Source organism: Gymnoscopelus braueri, assembly GCF_963280865.1.
Source record: "Gymnoscopelus braueri genome assembly, chromosome: 2".
NCBI classification, from domain to species: domain Eukaryota; kingdom Metazoa; phylum Chordata; class Actinopteri; order Myctophiformes; family Myctophidae; genus Gymnoscopelus; species Gymnoscopelus braueri.
This window is the reverse complement of record NC_137604.1, coordinates 41,163,893-41,190,186: the sequence shown is the minus strand read 5'-3', so window position 1 is coordinate 41,190,186 and position 26,294 is coordinate 41,163,893. Positions and strand designations below refer to the sequence as shown.

The following is a 26,294-nucleotide window of genomic DNA, read 5'->3' as shown; positions in this document are numbered from 1 at the left end:
TCTGCCCTGGGTGCCCGCAATGCTCTACTCACTGAGCATGAAGGGCAGAGAAACAGCCCAACTCATCCCCATCTTAATGCTAGCAGGAGCACACACACACACACACACACACACACGTACTGTATATATGCACCCATTATACACATATAATACACATTGAATATTTTAAAGGGGGCAGGGAAAAAAAGTTACGAGACAAATGCATACAGTAGCCTACACACACATGCAAAAAGCGCTATGAACTGTAGTGAATGAACGTTTCTGATTCAACGCACGCGTGCACCCACACACCTACGCGCAAAGCCCTGTGACTGTGCTGTAAATACGATTTACAAATAAGGGGGGAGACTGTTACTCTTGGCACCTCAAGATAGTTACTGTACGCATACGAGAATGGCTGCTGGGAGTATCATTCCGTCTATAGATTGGGGTCAACAGCCACTCTGGCTAGCTGCCCCTTTACCACACTCTGGGGGAGATGTCAGCCAGCACTTAGCCTGTAGCAAGCTAGTTGTATTTTTATTTTCTTCATTTTAGCAGAGCGTTATGTGTTGTTGCTTTAGGGTGGGCATAGCCGTGTGTTAGTGTCTGTGTGTCTGTGTGTGTGTGTGTGTGTGTGTGTGTGTGTGTGTGTGTGTGTGTGTGTGGGGGTGTGTGTGTGTGTGTGTGTGTGTGTGTGTAACAGTTTAAAGTGAGTGGGATGAATAATACATGAAAGCAGCACAGGAGGAGGTTTTAAGGCGTTAAAATGGAGCACTTGGCGTAGTGCATTCTGAGGTATCACAGACAGGAGGGAGAAAGGCTTTGCTCAGCAGTTGCCGCTGCCAGTGCCGACAGACTGTTAGATTAGCTCTCATCTACCACACCACTACTGTCCAATGTAACACGGCTAATGGCATCGATAATCTCCCCTAAAGCGTAGAGGTAATAAACGGATATGCCTTGGTAATGTATCCAGATTAAGAATGCTAAAGCTAAGGGATGCTTAAGGGATGTTCCTCTTACACATCATGAGTGAACCAGGAACTTGGATCAGCAATCGTGCAGTGAGGCAATTAAGGTGTTAGCGTGCATGTATAGGGTATACAGTGTGTATTAGGGCTGCATGATAATGGATGGATGGATGGATGTTTAAATTATTATTATTATAAAATTATATATACTGTATATACTGTATCCCTATACATTCAGCAATTTAGACATTTCAAACATAACATAAGTGGTTTTCCACTTGCCTTCTTTTTCATTTTCATAGATACATAACTTTAAAAAAAAGACTGCATTGGTGAGAAATGCTTGAGATACTATTTGGTTAGACTAAATGAAATGACAATCTGCCGGTCAGGGATAAAGCACAGCTCTACATTGCTTTAAGAGAGCTGTCAGCCTGGGTAAAGGAAACATTTTCATTGCTCGCCCTTGTGAATCAGAAAGATAGATGCAGATTGTGATTTTTATATATCTTTCAATTCATTGTGCAGTCCTGTGTGTGTGTGTGTGTGTGTGTGTGTGTGTGTGTGTGTGTGTGTGTGTGTGTGTGTGTGTGTGTGTGTGTGTGTGTGTTGCCCTCCTGACCTCTCTTAGCATGGGGTCGCTGATGGAGCTGAGGTTGACCGTTCCTTCATATGTCAGATAGTAGAAGACATTGAGGGATCTGGCGGCTTCAACTCCCTGCTGCTTGTATCCGAAGATCAGGTCAATCCACTGGTGGAGCTGGCATGACACAAACTCACTCTCCAGAGCCTAGGGAGACGACAGAGGACAGAGGGTTAGAAGTTTAATTTAGTTCAGCGCATATAGCAGTTATTTGGTTTGTTTAAAGGCTTTACAGTTAATGGAACTTAACAGAACCATCAGAACAGAGTGGTATCTGAGTTGAAAACAGCTCCTCTCAATCGCTCATCATGACCATCTGAGCAACCATCAGCTGGGTAAAGCTGGAACTGAATTTCACCTGCGGTATTAATAAAGGCCTACCTTATAAGATGAGGCCTAGGGAGTAAATGGCTCAATATAGTGCAAAACAAATAACCACCTCAACCTACAAAGTTGTCACACATTACAGGCAAAAAATGGTACATCCTAAATCTGGTGAAGAACATTTTAAATGCTGTTCTCTAATCATGCTCTTACAAAGAAAAATAGTGTTTTTGCATCCCGTCATCAAACCACACTTATCTCTAATCACTTGCACTCAAAGATGAATTCCTCAGCAAAAACCCCACACAATTTTCTTCTCATTACTCCCACAACAACAGACTACGCCTCGCGACTTCTACAATTAACCAAACGTACGCAAACCCTGCAGCCGATCATTTGAAAACATCAAGACATTATAGGAGCTCTTGTAGCTCATTAGGGAACCATTCCAGGCTTCCCACACTGTTCTTTTCTCTCCTTATGGTGGGTGGACTGGAGCAGCATGTTGCCATACTGTTGTTGAGGACGTCTGAGCATCACCATAACACTGAGATACAAGCTGTTTTCTCTCCTCATTAGCCGGCAAAGGAGGGAAAAAAACATTTATGGTTTCCTCGTAAAAACAGGCAATTGTGTTAATTTGTGTAAAGCTGTCGGTGAACAAAAGAGCTCCTCTAAACACGTCCAAATTAGAATGAGACGGCCCTTGATTGTCATTGCTGCCTTGTGTCACATTAATTTGTGACAAAACATTAGCCCGCGCTGCACTTAAATGGCAATTTATATCATTTAGAATTTTTACGGCCACGGCCGGCGCATCGCTCACTTAAATGTGACTTTGTTGACAGGTCATTCTGCATCTAATTCGCTTCCCCACTCGCTTAATTAGAACTTTCAATCAAGGCGGAAGGCTCTGGATAGGAGGCAGTTTGGACTTTGTCAGCGACAAGGTTAGCATCATGTTTGCACTGACAGCGTGGGACTGCTCCTGTGAGGCCAGGCGTTGGGTCTTTTGAAATGTCAAAAAGACACATTTAAGATTTAGTTTTCATATCCACAGATATAAAATGCATCCATAAATGTGACTAAATGATATAGTGGAGTCCTCTGTACCAACCCTATCTCCCAGAGACATCCAAGACAGATAAACATATCTTGGTGTTTTTCTCAGACTCAGTGTTGACTGATGGTTGGAGGAGTGGCAGAGTCTTTGATGGTAGAACTGGCAAAGTTCCTGCATAATGATTCAATGATCAGAGCCCTGAAAAATATCATTGAAAAATTCTCTGGTATTTCTGCTTCCCAGAGAAAACTCTGTGGCAACAGAAGCAACGAAAGGTCTCAGGAGTTCAAAGTGGAGAAATGGGAGAACGTTTTTTATCGCAACGTTCACATACACAGTAAAATACTGACAGTTGCTTTAACACTCAGTTTTACTGTGTAGTACGCAGGATATTTGTCATAGATGGAGAACTTACTAGTTGACTTGTTACAAATATTGCTCTTAAACAAACGAACAAGCACACACATCCACTCTAAACTGCCCCGGGTGAAGGACAGAAGTCAAACTATAAGAAGAATTTTGTCTGCACACTGAATCATGCTCCAAAAGCTATGCATATGGCTCTTCTAATGGAAAATGTCCCCATTTAAAGCCCAGTCCATACCAAACATTTGCAACGTGACATTTGCAGAATATTGCAGACACTGACATAACGGTCTGAATTTCCCCGTTGCAAGTGATTCAACTTGTCCAATCGCAAACAAAAAGTTGCAACGCATTTCTGATCACAAACACGTTGCTTACACTATTCTGCCATTACTTGTGCTCTTTCACACACAACACACACATTTTAATGTCTTTATTTGAGTCACACACAGACTAGCGTGAGTCTTTTTTCTTTTCTTTTCTTTTTTAACAGCAGGCAGGCACACACCTGCCGAGAGGAAGAGAGAAAAATGGAGCGAGCGAATGTGAGAAAGGAAAGGAGAGCGTATATATAGCCCATTTCATATTTTTATACAAGAGTAGGCTAGGCTGGCCTGGACCGCTGGTGTAGCGGGACATGGGGACAGCATGCCGCGGGTTCGAGTCCCGATCCCGACGGCCTATGCTGCATGTCCCTCCCCATTTCCTGTCAGCCTACTGTCCAGTCAATAAAGGCATAAAAGAAGAAGGAGAAAAAAATATATATATATATTATAATAGGTTGACATGCTATGGAAACGGTAAACTATCTCTGCTCCTCGCCTTGATGTGTCAGTGTGTGTCCCCGTCTGTCACTGTCCAAGTTAGGGACGACCCCATCTGTTTCCCCATCCCCATCACTTATTGCTGTGAAAACCGCTATCGGTTGCAACTTGGGCCTGGATGTGGACTGTGACCAGTTGCAAACCACAGTTTTAGGATTCTGTTGCAAGTGGTTGCAAGTTGCAGGTTGTCGCGTTGCAAATCATTGGTCTGGACTGGGCTTTAGAGTGACATTTGGAGAATTAGAGAGATTTGTCTACTGTACCCTCCCTCAGGGTGTTCCACTTGACAAGGTTCTCTGTAAAAGGAGGTGAACTAAGGAATAATGGAGAGTAAAAAGCACACTATCCATTAAGATAAAACAGAAAGTCTCACGAGCCACAGGGAGCTCAGACTCCATGTCTGTCAGTCTGTCTGCCTGTCCCCAACAATGTCAGCACACTTATAGTGTGTCACTATGTGAAAGGATCCATGTCAGCGGGCAGAACTTTTTATTAATACTACAGAGAAATGCCTCTTTACTCAAAGTCAGTTTAATACGCAGGTGACTGGGGACTTGGTCATGTGTGTGTCTGTGCATGTATTTGTAAGTATGCACAGTATACCACTGCATTTGTGTGCATGTGTGCGTGTGCGAGAGAGCGAGAGAGAGAGAGAGAGAGAGCGAGCGAGAGAGAGAGAGAGCATGTGCATGTGCTCAGTTCATTATGTGCTAGGACTGACCTCTGACGGGCCTTGCTCTGCTGTTTCTAATACTAATGCTGGGTCTGATGGGCATTTAATGTGCTCTGCAATCTCCTGTCAGTCAGACACGCCAAACAAAGAGCAGGCCCCCCCTCCAGAGACACGCCTTTATGCTAATCACCAGCATCTACCATTTGTTTGGGGAGGGCAAAAGAGGGAAGGGACTGATGTGTGTGTGTGTGTGTGTGTGTGTGTGTGTGTGTGTGTGTGTGTGTGTGTGTGTGTGTGTGTGTGTGTGTGTGTGTGTGTGTGTGTGTGTGTGTGTGCATGCATACGTACATGTGCGTGTCAAGTTTGAATGAATGACTGGACATCTCAAAATTAATAAGACCCTGAAGTAATAGTTAAGTATTGTCTGTGTGTGTGAGTACCGTATGTGCTTATGTGTATTTGCATGCATGTACATTTAAAGTCTTGCTTCCATGTACTGTGTGCATCTTGCATGTCTGTGTTTGCTTTGTTTGTCATTATCTGTCTACAGAAAGAGGCCCAGTAGTAATCACTGATCAGTGTGTTTATACGCGCGTGTGTGTGTGTGTGTGTGTGTGTGTGTGTGTGTGTGTGTGTGTGTGTGTGTGTGTGTGTGTGTGTGTGTGCGTGTGTGTGTGTGTGTGTGCGCGCGGGGTGGTGGGTATTGTGTGCATAAGCGAGCTATTACAGTACATTCTTGTGCGTGTACATCTAGTGTCCCGGTAATACAAGTGGTTGAATCGCAGTGCATGTCAGATCTTTGTATTTGTTTGGTCTATCATTATCTGTCTGCAGAAAGTGGCCCATGTAGTCATGGTTGAGTAGAACTCCAACCTCAATGGACTCTACCCAGTGATTCAGACAGTGTTTGGCTGCGCCTGAGGGGCCGTGCTGTAAACTGGCTTGATGGAGTCTCTTCAAAGCATTTTCATTCTGCACTTAAAAGCAGAGAAAACCCAGAGTGGATTCCGTAGTACACAGTCAAATCCGGAGTGTCCATTTTAACTCTATACCATAAATCGACCCTTACGGGTCCACGTTTACACTCTCAGAGTGAAATGAACACTCTGGAGTTTACTGTGCCCCCGTCCCCCCCACCCCACCCCACCCCATAGACTCAGCTGCTCAGCAGTCAGACTCAGACTGGAGGGGGAAAGAGGGACTAAATTACAGTTAAACGAGAGCTTTGCCTTTTGTTTGTTTGGGGAAAAATAAACAAAAGATGATTGCGTGCACGGTCCATTGTTAAGTAGCTTACAGTAATCGAGATTCTAATCGTATTCTATTGGCCAATAGGATCACATTACCTTTATTATAACCCCAAAACTGCTGCGGTTGTTGTTGAATGCAGACATTTTTTGGTAGATTAAAAGCATGTTTATTGAAATATTCACACTGTACTTGACCAACAGTGTTACATATTATCGCTGTCGGGTGGAAACCTTGGATGTCCAAAACTGTTATTTGTCAGGAAGTGGATAAAAAAACCTGTGTGCTTCGATATTTTCACTACTGTTGCGCAACACTCGTGAACAAAATTTACAAAAAGAAAAAAGAAGTTGAAGTATGGAGACACAAGGTTTCTGCCTGACAGCAAAGATATACACTGCATGTGGGAACATACCTAACCAGCAAAATAATACTTACTTACAGTATATGGTGTTAAGTTAAGGTGATCATATTTTCAAACCCCCAAACCAGTACACTTAAATGAACCGCATGTTCATGCACGAGCACATGTGCACGTATAAAATCATATTTATTTGCTAAAAACTATTATTTCAGCACACGATGATGGCACCGCTCAACACCATGGATGGTGGTTAGGTTAGTAATGAGTGGGACAAAACATGATAAACGTCTATGTAAGCGCTGAGAATAAGTATATAATGATATTATTCGCTTATTAATCTTATATTAATTGTGGTGAAAACTGGGATAATTTGGTAGTGAATGCTGAAATCTGGGACATTTTTGTGTTTTACAGATATTATTTGTCGGGACAGCTTGAAACCCGGGACAATCCCGGAGAAAGCGGCATGTCTGGTCACCGTATGCTAAGTATATGTCCATAGTACTACAGAACACAGGCATATGTACCGGCTAACCTCAAACTGGAGCAGATGTGCTGGTGTCTCCCAAATGCAGCTCCACATTGTCTGCACAGTGCAGCAGAAGGTTGGAGCAGATAGTGGATTCCTGAGGTGGGATGAGCTGCCACTTCTGAAGAAACCCAGTCGCGGGGTTATTGATGGGCCAATTAGCAGCTAGCGTGTGTGTCATCCACCAACCATGGGGGACGCCGGGATAATTAATGAATAATTTAGCGTGCCTTTATGTAAATGCTCGGCAGGGGGTGGAAGTCGGTGGAATCCCTGCACGTCTATTGTTGTAGCTTTGACAAAGTGCAGTTGTGAAAAATAGGGGGTCCCTTTTGTTGTTGTTGCTGTTGTGCTGTGCTGTTGAATTTTGTAAAGCGACAGTAATACCGCATGGCATTACCGGTCAGGTAAGCAAGCGTTTAATTTTTCCAAAATGCAATATATGTTTTGGTATGTGAAATTCGTTCATAATTATGTTAAAATTAGATTAATTTTTTTTAAAGAAAGAAACCTTTTCAAACATGACAACATGCATAAGTAAACATTTTAAACGGTCTATTTCCCCGTAGTGTTTACTTATGAATAGCTCACAGAAAATAAACGTGGGTTAAAGCTCTTCCTTGAAACCATTAAAATGCTGAAAAACTATTTTGCAAAGTCTGTATAATATAATAATACTTGTCCTTCCAAGTAAAACACATTTGGTCCAATCTTAAGTCTTAAATCTTAAGATTACTTAACTTTTATGCCAAGAATAATTTTGTATGATACTAATTTGATTACAATGGTGGGTGTGTCCATTTCAAATGAAACTTCTCAAAAACCATAATGAGATTGTAAACAATTTTTTCCCCATCAAAGCCATCAGGCATGTTCAATTGTGTATGAATGATTTCTGTCCTTGCATTTCTCGTGCAGGAAAACGCTGTTGGGAGTAATTTGCTTTCATGCTTATTGAGCTGGCCTGGCAGTTTTCTGTGGTTTGTGGATTCCAATGAAAATACATCATAATGAACCTGCCTTCTCTGCCCTGTTGAGTCTCGGGTTACCCTGCCTACAGATGTTACGGGAAAAAGAAAAAGCTAGAGGCGAAGAGCGAACGCAAACACCCCAAATATCCTCTAGTATGTTTTACATTGCAGTCAGTTTGCAGAAGCCCTTATCCAGGGTGAGAGGGCAGATAATAGTCTTAATGCCTCGATCAAGGACACTTTAGCCACTTATTCTGGGCATGCCATAATAGGTGAATACTCAGCAAAAATAGACCAACGTTCGCCAACAATAGCAGATCTACAGTACAAGCCTACAAAATGTTGAGTTGTGCTTTCTTTTTTTTCTTTTTTTTCTAAATTATTTTATGGCTTTTCTGCTTTTATTAATAATACAGTGGAGATTGACAGGAAACAATGATAGAGAGTCGGGGAGTGACATGCAGCAAATGGTCTGGTCGGCCCGGTAATCAAACCAGTGACTCGTGGTATGTGCCATAGCCACTCGGTTGCTGGGCGTCCCAAGATCGGCTTTATTTGGCAATCAGATTTAGTATAAAGGGAAAAAACGTGGACCAAGTATAGACCCCCGCGGGACCCCTCAATGAGGTATAGGATTTAAGTGGTTAAAAAGACAGATGGGGACTGAACTTGGGAAAACTATGAAATCTTGCAGTGCTAGGACACTTGGTTGGAGTTATGTTGTACCAGCCTATGATTCTCACAGGTACAACGTGTTATTGTATACCATTTACCATTGCATTAGTCAGCAACAACAGCACTGCACACTCCACTTAAAATCTCCTGAAATCCCAATGTACTTACAATGCTGTTATAATTCAACAAACACAATTATGATAGTACATCTGATACTTATGCGATGGGGAAATTTTCACAAAGTACTTACACAGTATGTTTGTGCACTTACAAGTACATTGGGTTAACCCAGAGGTTTATACATCAGAATCGGACCATTGTCCATAGACCAAGTCACATTCCCCTTTTTTTCCTCTTTTTCTTTGTCAATCTTGAACTACCTTGTATTATACGCAACCTAAATGTGTACTTCTATGGGTCTGCATTGAGCCTGGGAGTGACGTGCTTTGTGTGTGTGTGTGTGTGTGTACTCAATCTTGTGGTTTGTGGTCAACCTTTATGGTCTGGTTGAAGGTGGGATTTGACTGCGGCCTTAACGAGGTGCCACCGAGCGCTTTCCTTCTTACCTCACAGACCCTAAAAAACCTTTTTAAGGACTTATGGAGAGTTGTCTGTAAGGACGTTAAAATGTCACTTAACAAATCAATCCGCTCATTTGCATGCCAATTGTGTGTGTGTGTGTGTGTGTGTGTGTGTGTGTGTGTGTGTGTGTGTGTGTGTGTGTGTGTGTGTGTGTGTGTGTGTGTGTGTGTGTGTGTGTGTGTGTGTGTCACTAATGGTGTGGGTGTGTAATCCAACACATGTGGTGTCTATGGTATTGTGAGTGGCAGGCTGACTGTTACTTATTGATTAGGGCAGATTAGGGCGGACACTTGTCAGGTCTCTATGTGGGAACGAGCTGGTCACACAACAAACACGCTGGACATAATCTTTCTCAGTATGCAATATGCATGGATGCAATATCTGAATACCAAACCTAGGTGAAACTAACCACACGGAAAAGGTGTTATTGTGCAATTAAGGGTTGTGCAAATAGGGATTCTTATATATCTATATTTGTTCTATTTGTACATTTTCTGGATTGTTTATACTGTAAATTATAATCAAAATGATAAGTTATAGAATTTATGTAAAGATTACCATATTATAATCAGATATTTTACCAGGTTTTACATGTATGAGAGATGTTATTTTAATTTATGTTAATTGGCTACAGGTGTACGCTGATGGTATTGGTTCTCTGGTACTGGAGTTGTGTACGTGAGACAGCCACTGAAGAAGGCAAACATTTGGCTGTTTGTACATCATAATCACCATGTGAAAATAAATATAGAAAAATCGGAATTGTCCCGAGTGTGGTCCATGTTTATAGAGATTTGCGGAATTCCTTGAGACCCTGCACTAAGAAAAACTTGACCACAGAAGCAAGTATTTCAAATGAGCACATTGCTAAGCCAATTGCGAAAAATTTACACACGAAATTAGACCGATGATGTACTGTATGTACAATGAATTGTGCTACATGTCAACATAGCTTTGCTGTGGAATAATTCTTAACTGACACTCTGGGAATAAAACAAGAAGCCAAACATTTTGGTTTTACAATTACAATTACAATTTAGGCATTTAGCAGAAGCGCTTATCCAGAGTGACGTGCAAATGAGAAAGCAGAGTAAATGCTTGAACCCTAGTTAGCACACAGCAGTGTAAATAGTCGTAAGAGTGCAAAGAGAACAATGCAGGGTTTCAAATAAACTGTTTGAAACGTATAAATTGATTTGATGGTGGGATTGTGCAGCAGTTAATAATGCTATTTCAAAAGATTTTCTGTTCAATTACTTGTATGCCCATAATATACATTCAAATAAAGTTATAACTAAATAATAAAAGCAGTCCGTAATATTATCTGGTTGCAGTTTGATTCAACTCCAGAAGCCCTCACTTCCTCTCCTTCCCTACCTGCCCCCCCTTCCGTTCCTCTCATTCTCATTTTTACTCTCACCTCCATTCTGCTCTCTCTCTTTCTCTCCTGCTCACGTTTCTTTTTTCCCCAGGAATCCTACTCTCCTTTCATCTGGGGTTGCCTTACCCGGCATATGACAAGCGCCCTGATTAAAGGGCCTATTAGCTGGCTGCACACGAGGAGCGGGTTGTCAACTCCAGGCAGGCGAGGGAAGCCTGCCGCCCGGCCCCGGAGAACTGGGGCCCCCAGCGTGGAAGACTTTTTTGGGGGGAAAGGGGAAAGAAATCCAGGGGAGGGGTGACGTAAGGAACGAGAGCCTCAGAGCAGCCGTGGAGCTAACAAACCATTTCCTTTATTCCCATATTCACACAGAGGGGTTGACTCTCTGTGTGTGTGTGTGTGTGTGTGTGTGTGTGTGTGTGTGTGTGTGTGTGTGTGTGTGTGTGTGTGTGTGTGTGTGTGTGTGTGTGTGTGTGTGTGTGTGAGCCCCCTCTCTCCTCCCTCCTCCTCTACCAATCAGATAGGTCAGAGCTGTGAGAGTTCTGTCTACGGGTCAACGGAGGCACTCGCTGGCTAAGTGGAACCTGAAACTTTAACCCCAACTCACTCGCTCGTCCAACTTCCAACTCTCTCTCACTCTCTCGACTTCCACATCTCCCTGCCCGACTACCCCACCACTCTTCACCCCCCCCCCCCCCGGCTCACATTTTTCTTTAACTCCACCAATACTCTCTCTCGCTCTCTGTCGCTGATTCTGCTACCTTTGTCTGTCTGCATCTTTCGCTCTTTCTAGCTCTCTCTCTGTCTCTCACTCTTTATCTCTCTCTTCAAGTCCCCCCCCCCTCTCTCTCACGCCCACTTTAAAAGAGAGCCTATGCTGTATTGGGCGTGACAAGGAGCAGAATGAGCTGTGATTGGGAAAATATTTGCCCCAAAACAAACATGTCATGGTGCATTTGACCCTCATTCTGGGAATAGGCATACCATACTGTAGGCTAGAGAGAACAGTTCATACTGTAGGCTGTAGAGAACAGTCATACTATAGGCTACAAAGAACAGTCATACCATAGGCTAAAGACAACAGTCATACTGTAGACCATAGAGAACAGTCAGCTCTAAACAGGAACAATAACATTTTCACATCACTTTCGTCGTGCAACGCTAAGTTGACACTTGTCGTGAAAAGCACAAATTGACCACAAGCCTCCCCCAATAGCTGGTAAAGTGGTTCCTTGTGTGCCTATATCTTCATCTCATTCCTTAATTGCATATTATTTTATTAAAATGATTATTATATATATTGTACATTTCTCTCTCATCACAACCAGTATTGTTCTTGTGTTGTGTTGCTGTTAACTTGCTGCACTAGCATTTCACAGCTTGTACCTGTATGAGTAGTGACAAAAAAAAACTCTTCATACTTGATTATTGATTATAATGCTGGAACAGAACCAAACAGAAAAAGCAGAGCAGGAAAGCACAGTGCAAACACAATCACGATCGATTTCTTCTGGTGGATTTTCTGAGTTGGGATTTAACTCGGTTCAGTTACTTCAAGTACAGAGTAAGGGGGTTGTACAAAAGGCCAGTAATCATTGCCCTCAGACTATATTTGTTACTTAATTTATGTTGTGGCATGTTGAGGCATTCTTAATTGGCTGATGTCACCATGACCTACTCATGTCACCATGACCCACAGACCAGGTGTGGTCAATTAGTGATCAGTGCCTGATGCCTGATTAGAGCCTGCTGTATGAATAGGTTGCATCATTCTGTGTTAGTCCTCTGTTGGAGAAGCATCTCAGTAGTTGAAGTTCTGTTTGTTTTCCCCCTTGGACATTTTTGTTACCTAGTGTGCGTGCAACTAATTGTGAGTATTTGTGTTACATGTCTTTTGATCACTTTGCTATTTGATTATGCAAATGTTGTTTTGAGTTGTATTAATATTTCATGTAGCCTATTTCTAATTATTCTAAACTGATGATTGTTTGTTTAAGTCATATGTGAATGCTTTTATTTCCTTATTATCAGAACCACACACATGTACAGAAAAGGGTGGTGAAAAGTGGATGTGGGTGTGAATAAATCTTCATTGAACGGACGTCAATTTCTGTGTTTTTACTGGACACTCTGTGGAGGTTGCCACCGGTTGAGCAATCAGCTCCTAAGTTTAATTATTCAAATAGAACATTCTTTACATGGTCCTTCGAACCGGATAGGGCAACTTCTACAGCGATGTCTGAATCTGAAGAGGAACACGAAGAAAGGACTACGTGTCCCCGTCGCACAACTCGACAACCTCGTTACCTTTCAGAGTATGAGACTAATCTGAGACAGTCACCCACATCACATCACCACCCCACCGAGGGAAAACGACATACCAACTATATGCCTTCTGACATTGACCGACCATCGATGAGAGCCGTCATGGAAGAGAACGATAAGTTAAGGCATGAGCTATGTGTATTATCAGAATGGCGGAGGTCCCCTTCTGCTCCATCTCATCATCAATCCAGTTCACATCGCCAGCAGAAATGCAGCGACAAGGACAAAGCCGAATCCTCCTCTGCATCAAGTTCACCGCCGGCCTCACAAATAGGAGAGACGTCTACAAGAGATCCCAATGATCCGCGTCATCCTGAGCAGCAGCTGGTGCAACAAAACAGAGAGGACACACGACAAGCGCCGCAAGAACATGATGAGGTTGATGACGTAGCTGGAGAGCTTGAAGGAATGGGATTGATGGATAGTCGACGCTACAACCGTAACAACGCTGAATACGGTAACCGTCGCTATGCACAACAAAGTCGCCACAATGAGTCGTCTCATCGCCATCATTATGTCTCACCTGACCGCCACCGGGCTGAATCATTCAGGTCCAGTCAGCGCAACACGCGCAGACACCATGATATGTCCCCCGAAGGTCATTATTATGACCCACATTACCAACGTTACAAAGAAACGCCCTCTCGCTCATATTATGGGTCACCTGACAGCTATAAATATGATCGCAGATCCCCTGACTATTACCGCTACAAATCCCATAGTAGCCGTCCTCGCTTACCAGCTGATCGCAGAACACGTGAGCAGTCCTACTCTCCTGTTCGCCGTCGCCACCGTCCGCCACCAGAGCAGGAGCCAGTTTATCGAGGGCCAAAACCAACGATTCCTGACTTCAAACATGAAGACCCTCGGGAATTCGCAAAGTTGAAAGTTGCTCTTGAAAACCTACTTCCTGCAAAGGCTACAGAGTGGTTCAAGTTTCAAATCCTGTCCGACCATCTGAAATTGGAGGAGGCTTTGCTCATTGCCGATTCCTACTGCAACAGTAGATATCCTTATAGTGACACCATGGAGGCGCTCACAGAGCTGTATGGCCAACCTCACCAGCTTGCACTTCAGCGGATTTCCAAGTTGATGGAGGAGCCCAGTATCAAGTCTGGTGACACCAGAGCCTTCCGCAGTTTTGCTCTTAAAGTGCGTGCGCTCGTAGGCATGCTGGAGCAACTAGGCCGTGACGGACAGACCGAACTGAAGTGTGGTTCCCACGTTTCCCGGCTCCTAGCCAAATTGCCCCATGACCTAAGAGCTAGCTTCAAGAGGTGCGTGAACCCTATCCGAACTCCCATCCCAACTCTGTTCGACTTAGCAGACTGGCTAGAATATGAGATGAGGGTGCAAGTTGACAGCACGCAGTTTGTTAGTGGACCAAGCAAGGAACACCAAAGCTCCAAAGATCAGTGGAAGGAGAAGAAGCCTCAATTCAAAGCGACTGTTCTATATGGCAGTGAAGTAAGAGGGAAACCTGAAGCCAAGGGAGGAAAATCTGAAGGAAGGGAGCAGCCTAAAGGCAGATATGAGACAACACCCTCTGAAGAGGGACCACAGGAGAAGTCCAAGAAATTCTGCCCATTCTGCAATACTACTCAACATTATCTGAACCAATGTGCCAACTTTCAGATCCTCACCAAGGAACAGAGAGAAACCTGGATCAAGTCAAACAAGAGGTGTTTCAGGTGTGGCAGAGAGCACCTGTCAGCTCAATGCACCCTGAAGGCTAAATGTAAGAAGTGTGACAAGCGCCATCTAGAAGTCCTTCACGAGGTCAACAGTGGCAATGGGACAGTGAATGTCACAGCCCCAAGCTCTGCAGCACCCACAGAGAAGCGACCAACGACTTCTACTGCCGAGACATACTATGTCGACAGGCCTAATGGTAGTAGCAAGGTACTACTGAAGATGAGCCGAGTTATACTGAGGAATGGTGAGCACTCATTGGATACTTATGCACTGCTCGATGATGGATCCGAGCGTACCATCCTGCTGCACGAAGCTGCGCTGCAGCTTGGACTCCAAGGTACCCCTGAGGAGCTGGCACTTCGCACTGTGCGGCAGGACATCCGCATCCTCCATGGAGCTACGGTGTCATTCTCCATTACGCCAGCCAACCAGCCTCAAACAACCTTCAGCATCAACAAAGCCTTCACAGCTAAGGAGCTGGGCCTTGCTCTCCATTCATATCCAATAGCCGCTCTGCAGAAGAGGCATCGTCACCTCAAGAACTTACCTCTTCAACCTATTGACCGTGCCCAGCCACTGTTGCTTATAGGATCAGACCACACGCACCTCATAATCCCTATTGAGCCTGTGCGTTTCGGACCGCCAGGAGCCCCAGCTGCGGTCAAGACCCAGCTGGGATGGGCTCTACAAGGGCCTTCACGACCCCTAAAGCATAGCCTAACCCCACAACAGTGTCTTCACGCATCAGTCACCCCTTCTGCCTCTGAGTTGTTCCACCATGTCGAAATGTTATGGCAATTGGACACAATTCCCTACAAAAGTGAGAAACAAGTCACTCGCTCTAAGCAGGATGCGGAAGCCATTCGCACACTGGAGGAGAAGACTGTCAGAGTGGATGTGAACGGAGTCAAGAGGTACGCAACCCCATTATTATGGAAGAAGAACCTACCACCGTTGGTGGCTCCGAAGGAGGCAGTTATGGGTCAGCTGCGTGGAACAGAGAAGCGCCTGGCAAAGGATCCGGAGAGAACTGTCGCCTACAACAGTGAGATCAACAAGCTTGTTGATGCAGGTTACGTGAGGAAGGTTCCCCCAGCAGAAGTAGCCGTCAGCCCAGGGTGGTACCTACCACACCATATGGTCCACCATAATGGGAAGAACAGGATTGTCTTCAACTGCTCTTTCTCGTACAAGGGTACTAGTTTGAACGACCAGCTGTTTCCTGGACCAGTGTTGGGCTCAACCCTGCTGGGTGTCCTTCTTCGTTTTCGTGAACACCCCTTCGCCATCAGCAGCGATATAAAGGGAATGTTCCACCAGGTACGACTCCTACCAGAAGATCAGCCTCTCCTGAGATTCGTGTGGCGAGACCAGCCGAGAAGCGATACCCCGCAAGTCTACCAATGGCAGGTGCTACCGTTTGGAGCTACCTCTAGTCCCTGCTGTGCCACATTCGCTCTCCAAAAACATGTGATGGATCATACTGAGCCTGGAGAGGATGTGCGCACATCAGTGGAAAGATGTTTCTATGTAGACAATTGTCTACAAAGTCTACGCACTGTTGAAGAGGCCAAGCATCTTGTGGATAAGCTCTGCCACCTGCTGGCAGAGGGTGGATTTGACCTCCGTCAGTGGGCAAGTAACTGCCCTGAAATCATCTGCCATCTGCCGCGAGATTCCATATCAGAGAGCAGTGAGCTGTGGTTCACCCAGGACAGCGCCGATCCTGAAGAAGGCACCCTCGGATTGAGATGGTACTGTCAGTCAGATACGCTTCGCTATAAGCATGGAGAGACAAAGACCTCTCAGCCGACCATGCGTAGCATATACCGCACTCTTGCCAAGCAGTATGACCCACTAGGCTTCCTAATGCCGTTTACAACGAGGGCCAAAGTGTTAGTCCAGAAGCTCTGGGACAAGAAACGCGAATGGGATGACCCAGACTTGCCCGATGGCCTACTGCAAGCATGGCTCTCATGGGAGGAGGAACTCTCACACCTATCCCAAGTCACACTGCCAAGATGCTACACCCCCAGTGGGTTTGACACCTCCTCGTCCAGAAGAAGTGTTCACGTCTTCAGTGATGCATCGGAGAGTGCATACGGCTCAGTGGCATACATCCGTACGGAAGATAGCCATGGGCATTGTCATGTGTCATTCCTTGCAGCTAGATCCAGGGTGGCTCCCAAGCGGCAACAGTCAATTCCCAGGCTGGAGCTCTGTGCTGCCCTCACTGGGGCCCAGTTGGCGAGTGTCCTGAAGAAAGAGCTCACACTGGAAACCCATGATTTCATCTACTGGACAGACTCGACCACAGTCCTCGCATGGATTCAATCAGAGTCTTGTAGATTCAAAGTATTTGTTGGCACTAGAATCTCGGAAATTCAAGAGCTAACCGATGCCCAAGCATGGCGCTATGTCGATACTAAAAGCAATCCTGCAGACGATCTAACTCGTGGCAAGACATTGTCTCATCTTTCCGAGAAGAACCGCTGGAGCCAAGGCCCGGCGTTCCTGTGGCAACCAGAATCGTCCTGGCCAAGAAGACCGGATGAGATGCCACCTGATGTCCCAGAAGAGCTGCGGAAGCCAGCCTTCTGTGGAGCCGTGACAGCTGACTCTAAGCAGTCCCACCAGGATGTTAGTCAATACAATACATTCCAGGATCTAGTGGACGCTACAGCTCGATCCCTTCACGGGGCGGCTCAAGACACGACCAGCCCTTCAGCCGACGACTTCAGCCGAGCTGAACTGGAGGTTCTCCGACAGGCTCAGGCAGAGAGCTTTGCAGATGATGTCGCTCACTTGCAGTCAGGGAAAACTGTCCCAGCAGGCAGCCGACTAGCAACGCTGGCACCAGAGTACGACTCCAACACCAGCCTTATTCGGGTAGGAGGTCGCTTCAGAAGATGTGACGATCTGAGTCCAGATGCCCAGCATCCAGTTGTGCTAGACTCAGCACATCCGGTCACCAAATTGCTGATCAAGCATTACGATGACCAACTCCACCATCCTGGCCCAGACCGAGTGTTTGCAGAGGTCAGGCGCCGCTACTGGATCCTCAGAGGCAGGGAAGCCATCCGTAAGTTCCAACATGGCTGTACAGAGTGCCGCAAGTGGCGTGGCAAACCTGACATTCCAAGGATGGCCGATTTACCCCCCTCTAGCCTTAGACTCTTTCGTCCTGCCTTTTACTCTACGGGGATGGATTGCTTTGGGCCCTTCCTCATCAAGATAGGGAGGCGGAATGAGAAACGGTGGGGAATACTGTACAAGTGCCTTACTACCAAAGCTGTCTACATCGATCTCCTATCAAGCTTGGATGCAGACTCATTTCTGATGTCGCTGCGTCGGTTTGTGGCCCGGAGAGGGAAGCCACATGAGCTCCTATGCGACAATGGGACCAACTTCAAGGGCGGCAACAAAGAGCTGATAGAAGCCTTTGATGCACTCCAGCCATCTCTGAAAGACCAGCTAGCCACTCAGAAGATCGATTTCCGCTATAATCCTCCTAGCGCCCCTCACTTCGGTGGATCATGGGAGAGGGAGATACGATCGATTAAGGCAGCATTGTACACCACTCTCGGGGCACAGACCGTGTCTGAAGAGGTGCTGAGAACGGTCTTAATAGAGATCGAAGGCATGCTTAACTCTAAACCCCTTGGATATGTATCCTCTGATGTCGCGGACCCAGACCCGGTCACTCCAAACTCTCTGCTCATGGGGCGGCCAGATTCCTCACTCCCACAAGTGGTATATCCGGAATCAGAGCTGCTGGGACGAAAGAGATGGAGGCACAGCCAGGTCTTGGCCGACCAGTTCTGGAACTGTTTCATCCATCGCTATCTACCTGCACTCCAAGTCCGACAAAAGTGGCTCAAAGAGAAGGAGGACTTGACTGTTGGAACAGTGGTCATGATTGTAGACCCTCAGGCCCCAAGGGCTCACTGGCTCATCGGAACAGTGAAAGCCGTTCATCCTGGAGCGGACGGAAGAGTCCGATCGGCTGAAGTTCAGGTTAAGGACCGGACTTATCACCGACCTGTGGCCCGACTCATCAGGCTACCGGCCCTCCCTTCGGATGAAACCTAGATGGCCTCTCAGAAGCAAATCTGCATAACAGATTTGGGGGCGGCTGTACAAAAGGCCAGTAATCATTGCCCTCAGACTATATTTGTTACTTAATTTATGTTGTGGCATGTTGAGGCATTCTTAATTGGCTGATGTCACCATGACCTACTCATGTCACCATGACCCACAGACCAGGTGTGGTCAATTAGTGATCAGTGCCTGATGCCTGATTAGAGCCTGCTGTATGAATAGGTTGCATCATTCTGTGTTAGTCCTCTGTTGGAGAAGCATCTCAGTAGTTGAAGTTCTGTTTGTTTTCCCCCTTGGACATTTTTGTTACCTAGTGTGCGTGCAACTAATTGTGAGTATTTGTGTTACATGTCTTTTGATCACTTTGCTATTTGATTATGCAAATGTTGTTTTGAGTTGTATTAATATTTCATGTAGCCTATTTCTAATTATTCTAAACTGATGATTGTTTGTTTAAGTCATATGTGAATGCTTTTATTTCCTTATTATCAGAACCACACACATGTACAGAAAAGGGTGGTGAAAAGTGGATGTGGGTGTGAATAAATCTTCATTGAACGGACGTCAATTTCTGTGTTTTTACTGGACACTCTGTGGAGGTTGCCACCGGTTGAGCAATCAGCTCCTAAGTTTAATTATTCAAATAGAACATTCTTTACAGGGGTCGAAACTAATGGTTCTGACTCAACCAAATCGGATTGCACGAATACTATGGGCTGTCTGTGTGTGTGTGTGTGTGTGTGTGTGTGTGTGTGTGTGTGTGTGTGTGTGTGTGTGTGTGTGTGTGTGTGTGTGTGTGTGTGTGTGTGTGTGTCTATCCGTCAGTATGCATAATGTCTATATCTGCTATACCTGCATGCCTCTGCATCTGGGTGTATCTATGTGTGTGTGCACTATCAATGTTAGGGGGGATGTTTGGATAGCTGGCGAGAGTGAATGATCCACTCAGATGATTGTGGAGTCATGTGGAGTGAGTGGAGGAGTTATTAAGATGGTATGAAGGTGTGGAGAGGAGATGATTAGGATGGATGACTACAGCCATCAGCCTGAGAGTACTGGGCTCTATAGGACAGGCTAATGGGGGGACTGTATGTGAAGCAGTGTGTGTGTGTGTGTGTGTGTGTGTGTGTGTGTGTGTGTGTGTGTGTGTGTGTGTGTGTGTGTGTGTGTGTGTGTGTGTGTGTGTGTGTGTGTGTGTGTGTGTGTGTGTGTGTTTGCGCGTGTGTGTGTGTGTGTGTGTGTGTGTGTGTGTGTCAATTCATCACAAGGGAACTTGATCTTACAGAAAAACTAAAGTTACCACAAGTAACTATAGTTTTAGTAGCACTACTGTACCACTATTCTACTGGTAATTAGTAGTAGTTATTTGACCAGTGCTAATTATGTACTGTATACAAAGTATTCTTTCTAGGTCCCAGTTAGTAGAATACAATATAATGCAATTCAATACATTACAATTCCATTCAAAACATCACAATGCAATATGCTTATGTAGCAGACACAGGACATTGCCGGTGAAAGGAGAGCACAAACAAGATGGTGAAAGCATAATAATGAGAGTGAGACAGGATGACGGCCCTACCAGAGACCATCATCCCTGCTGATGGAGGTTTTAAACTGCTCGGCCTTGTCAAGTGCCAGGCCTTAGAAATATATACAGACAGATGCGGGCGTGTGTGTGTGTGTGTGTGTGTGTATGTTGCACATTAATTCCTGTCTTCCATGCTTGAGTGGACACCTTGGCCCAGGACGGGGCGGAGGGCAAAGACGCCACCTGTCCCACAATCCTTTGAGAGAAGTGATAGAGGACAGAGCAGATGCTGCCAGAAAGACTTTGGGAGGAAAGATGAAAAGAATTGTTGTAGTGCTGGCCAGGGTTGCAGCAGTAGTAGTACTAGTAATATTATTAGCAGTAATAGTAGTGATCTGTATAGTAGTAATACTCACTATGCAACGCCTCTTGAGACTGTGAGATTACATTCAATGTCTATGTCGAAATCAACGATTGAAGGATTTTCTATATGATATGTAGATAAAGTACAGTATGATGATTGTCCAGTTTTGCCTGGACTCATGTCTTTTCTAAACCACAGATGTTGTAAGAGGGGACCACCAGGTGTCCCAGGGGGTCACTTGGAAAGGAGAAGAAAAATCATCTAAAAATATCATTTAAATAAAAATTCTATTCATAAAAGTATTGTGTCTGTTTAACCACCTTCAATCAGGTGTCCCTATTTTGGGCATGTCATAATTGCCAATCATTTTAAAAGCGATAATAGCTGATCTACAAGCTCACAACACACCGCACGTGCAGCACTTTGCAATAGGTGGGGCTGCAGCCACAGGCTATGGCCATTTGGGGGTCCTTGGCATGGAAACCTTTTTTGAACTCCTGTTCTAAACAGATAAAGTGCTCTGTCTCTGCTGCTACCGTACTACTACACCGACCTACATGTGCACGTCAGGTCGTGTCCACCGTTTATCCAGAGCACACCAAGACACATTCCGTAGCTGATATGGTAATAAACTTGACTTTAAGAGCAAAAGAGTGTGAAATAAGGAGCCGGGAGAGAGAGGACACATAGAAGGGAGAGACAACATTAGAGAGTGAACATGTCAGCAGCAGTAAATCCCATTTCTCAGTCTTTCGTCAAACCTCTCCATGACATCACTGAAGAAGAGGAGTAGGAGGAGAAGGGAGTAGGAGGAGGTTGATGACGACAAGGAAGGGGAGCGGGAACAATGGGAAGAGAAAGAGAAGGAGAAGAAGAACGGGGAGGGGGGGGCAGCTCGTAAAACACGGAGCGCTCGGTAAACATGTCTTCCCTGGCGCATGACGATCCTCTCCTCATACAGTGAGCGCTGGCTGACATTAGCCAGACACAGCCCCTCCTCCCCAGCAGAGAGCTACTTCCCATCACACAGCTAAGTCTTGGCTGGGACGGCTGCGGGACGCTGGGGAATAGATTAGCGCTAAGCTAAATTGTGCTGTGTAAGGCGAGGCTAAGCTAGGCCAAGGCTAGCCTATCTCGGTCTCTCACCCACTCAGTCATTTGTGGGGGCTGGAAGGATCTCTTAGTGGTTAGCGACGGCTCACAACAGCGGTGTACCTCAGCTTGCACTTAAAATTCCTACAGTGGTTGGCCATTGTAACAGTCCCCCCTGCATCTATCTGACATTAATACGTATACAGCGACAACTACACTCTGAAAGACCTCCTTTATGAATGTATCCTGTGTCTACGGTAGTGTTGTATTCAAAGACCCCCTTCATGCATTTATTCTACATCTACAGGTATTCTAAGTTACTGTATACACTATACAGTGGTAACTATTAGAGTAGTCCTTCATAGTTTATTTACAGTTAAAACCAAAATGCCATGGGTCTATGAATCTACTATTGTAGCTAGCAGACCATTCTTTGTAACTTCTGACAGCTGTAAAGAGATCAGAGGACACCCCGATTCTTCCAAACAATTCCTCGTAGGGATGAAGGTAACGGGGCAGAAGCGGTTCAACACATGAGCCATCTACAATGCCGACTCCATCTGTACAGAACCTCCTGAGAAAATACGATTCAGGGTGATGGGGGCGGGGGGCGGGGGGGCGGGGGACTTTATGGGAAAAATAACCATTCGAAAAGCATTATGGTCGTCCCAGCCGGTGCCTGATCAGGGAGCACAGTGGGGATGAGAGGCGAATGTAAACAAGTGTGAACTGTGACCTCATGTAGCTGGTGGTCTGAGCCAGGGAGCTCTGACATCACTGTGTGATGGGTGGGAAAAATGTGGGACCGATGGACCAGCCATCTCTTTGTCTTCCCTCCATGTCTGCCGCTCTCCCTCATGCCTAACATCAACGCTTCAAACTAAATTCATAAGATTCACATGCACATGTTCGGGGGGGAAGGGAGGGGGGGGGGTAAAGTATCTTCAAAGTGTCATTCTTTTGAAGTGTCTTTCAAATATCGACGTGATACACCAACTTTAGTCAATGACCTAAATACCCACACACACACACACTTGATCGCAAACTGCTAGGATAATGGCCTTGTCCGACATGTTGACACACTTGATGTAAGTGTGAGGAGCTGTCAGCATATGGAGCTGACAAACTTCAGGGTAACAAGGCGTTCACAGGGAGGGTGGAGAGGGTGGAGGGGTGCATGAGGCGGTCGAGGTGGGGAAGGTGACTCGGCTCACACCAAAATGACATTTGTCTGTTAGCGTGCGGTGGCCATGTAAATGTTGAGGTCGGTGTCGGGGGGGACGCCTCGGGAGTTGCCATGACAACAGCTTTCAGGTCAGGCTATGTGAGACATGTGTGAGACAGGCTATGTGTCAGGCAGTCAGCAGTGGTGGTGGAAGAAGAACTGATTATTTTAGTAGTGCGTAAGTAGAAGAAGCAATGCCACAATATAAAAATACTCAAAATGTTACTCAGTACAAAAGTATAAAATATCAGATCGCGTTGTGAGGTTTGCGTAAAACATTAATTGGTTAATGTACAGTATGTTTTGTACTAATCTGAAAAGTAACTTGTAACAAAAGTTTTCTAATAATTGTAGTGGAGAAAAACGTACAATATTTGCCTCTGAAATGTAGTGGAGTAGATGTATAGAGTATAAAAACATGGGAATACTCAAGTAAAGTAAATGTACAGAACTGGAGTAAATGCACTTAGTTACTTTCAACCACTGGCAGTCAGGGACAACAGGTAATGTTTTGTCATGTTTATGTATTGATCTAAAAAGGGCAACTAAACTAAATTATCACTAAGACCTGGAAGTAAAATCCAACGATCAGCATCACACGACTTCATGGATGCGATGCCACAGAGAACAGGGTATTGTTATGGACGGCTCATCGTTAATAAAAAAAAAATTGCCAGGCTAATAACAGTATAGGTTCCAAATAAATGGCATGTTTTTCAGGCTGTACTTTTGAGCTGTCACTCAACTGACTGCACCACAGTTCCACATGAGCCTCGTCTCTCTCTCTCTGTCTGGCTCTGTGAGAGCCAGTTTAGCTGACATGCCTGTCACTACTTGGAATGGGCAGGCTCTTTAAAAAGGTGTGTGTGTGTGTGTGTGTGTGTGTGTGTGTGTGTGTGTGTGTGTGTGTGTGTGTGTGTGTGTGTGTGTGTGTGTGTGTGTGTGTGTGTGCGTGCGCGTGCGTCTGTCAGCAGCACTCCCAACAGGCCAGGTTAGTGAGAGGAACTAAACATTTGAAGTACAACTGACGTGAGACGTGATGTGAGACACAGGCTCCTTGCGGTTGAAAGGGCTTCCAACATTTGTCTGAATAAGGGAAGGAACTATATCTTAGAAGAGATGTAACGTTGACGGTGATCAGATATGTTTCAAATATAACTACGGTACATTATATTCCATATTTTCTTTAAAAATTAAACTCTAGGTTTCAATACTATCTTAAAAACACAATACACTTTGGGTACTATTAAACATGCTGACACATAGACCAACAAATGCACGCAAGCGCACACACACACGCACACACACACACACGCACACACACACACACACACACGTACACTCACACACAAACAGACCCACTCACAAACACATAGCTGATCACCTGCTATCCCTGTAATGGTTAGCAGACGGAGAGGTGGAGAAGTGAGATGCAGTCATATGTGGTGGAATGCTGGGGAGCCTGACGGAGCCCAGAGATGTCTAGTTATCTGCTGCAAGGAAGGATCAACTTCTTAACCTCTCCTCCAACCTCCTGCTAAAAACAACAAGCAGGCCCTGATCTCTGTGGCACGCCGCAGCAAGACCCCTCTGTGTGCACGTCACAGTGCTTGAGTGTGACGTGTGTATGTGTGTGCTTGAGAATCATGTGTGTGCGTGCGTGTGTGCGTGCGTATGTGTGTGTTAGTGCGTGCGTGCGTGGTGTAATATGTGCATAAACGTGCCTTTGTATGTATGAATATGTGTGTGTGTGTGTGTGTGTGTGTGTGTGTGTGTGTGTGTGTGTGTGTGTGTGTGTGTGTGTGTGTGTGTGTGTGTGTGTGTGTGTGTGTGTGTGTGTGTTACCTTATGGTACACAACTGCTTTGTGTCCAAGAGGCCTGTTTCAAATCCCTCTAATCCTTCTCTATATCCTTAACCCATGTATTCAACATGGTGCTTACCAATCCTCAGTCAGAGGTCAACTCAAACAAAACAAGACAAACACAGACACACATACCTCCACACGCATACACACATGAAACACAGAACTGCCGACACGAAACAAGACATGTGCACACATACACACACACACGGATACACACTGGTTTGTCTTTATCATTTATATTTTTCATAGAATATCTTCTTCCTATACCTTATGGGAAGACCGGCTCCATAAATGGGCACAAAAGGGGGCAGGCCCATATATGGGCATATGCTGATGACATCAACATTCTCCATATATGGGCATAAAATGGACAAGGATTGACAGATAGAGATCTCCATATATGGGAATATTGGTCGGATTTGCGGTGGGACGTTGGTATGAGGGCCGTGTAGCGGCCTGAATACAGTATATGCCCTGGATGAGGCAGTTATAAAAGGACCATGGGGGTGATAAGTTTGCACTGACTGGTCAGCTGCCATATTTTCCCTTGGGTTTATACGGCAACTGACTGAATAGCACAGCTGAAGTTCCACTGTGGGCTGATGGCACCTCAAGTGACCTCAGAATATATAGAACATAATGTCACTGTCGGACAGAAACCTTGTAAGAGCCTGTGTTCCAATGGATTCAATGCAGTTATTATACATTCACAAGCTCTTGTTAATACTTTTAATTGGTAAATATTCATAAAATCCATATAACCACTTTCCGGTAACTTCCAAAACTTTTCAGAAATAGTGAAAATTGCAGATCTACAAGCTCACAACGCGCCGCTTGGACATGCGTTGTAAGCTTGCAGATCGGCTATTTTCGCTACTTCTGTGTGACACAAAAATTTAGATCAAAGTTTCTGCCTGACAGCGACGATAAGAACGAAACTCGGCTGACAAACATGGTTGCTTCCATATAAAATAAATGGAACATGTCCATTCACAGCCTGTCAAACACCAATGAGGAAGTAATCACGCCATAATAGGGGTGTAACGATACAGTAACTGCATTGACGCAGCAACATATCGTATGGTTTGACTTTGTATCGTATCATATCGTTTTGCAATGGAAATAATCGATTGTATCGATACTAAGTACTTGTGTGTTGTATTTAGAAGAAAAAATAAAGAGGGGTTTAATTTTTTAATTTTTTTATTATTACTTTTATTCCATATTGCTACACTTGGTCTATCGATAAATGTGTGTATTCTTTGTGTTCATGTCAAGAATCACTGTGCTTACTTATTTATATCCATAATAATAAATTGTTTCCCTTAAAAAACCTGCACTATCCAGACGTTTCACACAGGTTTAATTTCTTTGCTAAATAGTTACTGTATCGATTTTAAATCATTGAATCGTATCGTATCGCCACGAATGAACCAATATCGTCCATGTATCGTATCGTCAACCATGTATCGTGATGTGTATCGTATCACTGTTAAAAT

The 26,294-nt window shown here is 44.9% G+C and overlaps 1 protein-coding gene across 3 annotated transcripts in view; it reads right to left on the bottom strand.

Annotated features, from left to right (window-relative positions):
* lrba (LPS-responsive vesicle trafficking, beach and anchor containing) overlaps positions 1-26,294 on the bottom strand; it is a 301,696-nt gene that overhangs the window by 39,963 nt on the left and 235,439 nt on the right. For all 3 annotated transcript variants that reach the window (XM_080449815.1, XM_080449816.1, XM_080449817.1), the window contains exon 47: positions 1,576-1,743. In XM_080449815.1, coding sequence (XP_080305941.1) covers positions 1,576-1,743 — 168 coding nt within the window. The remainder of the gene's footprint in view (positions 1-1,575; positions 1,744-26,294) is intronic.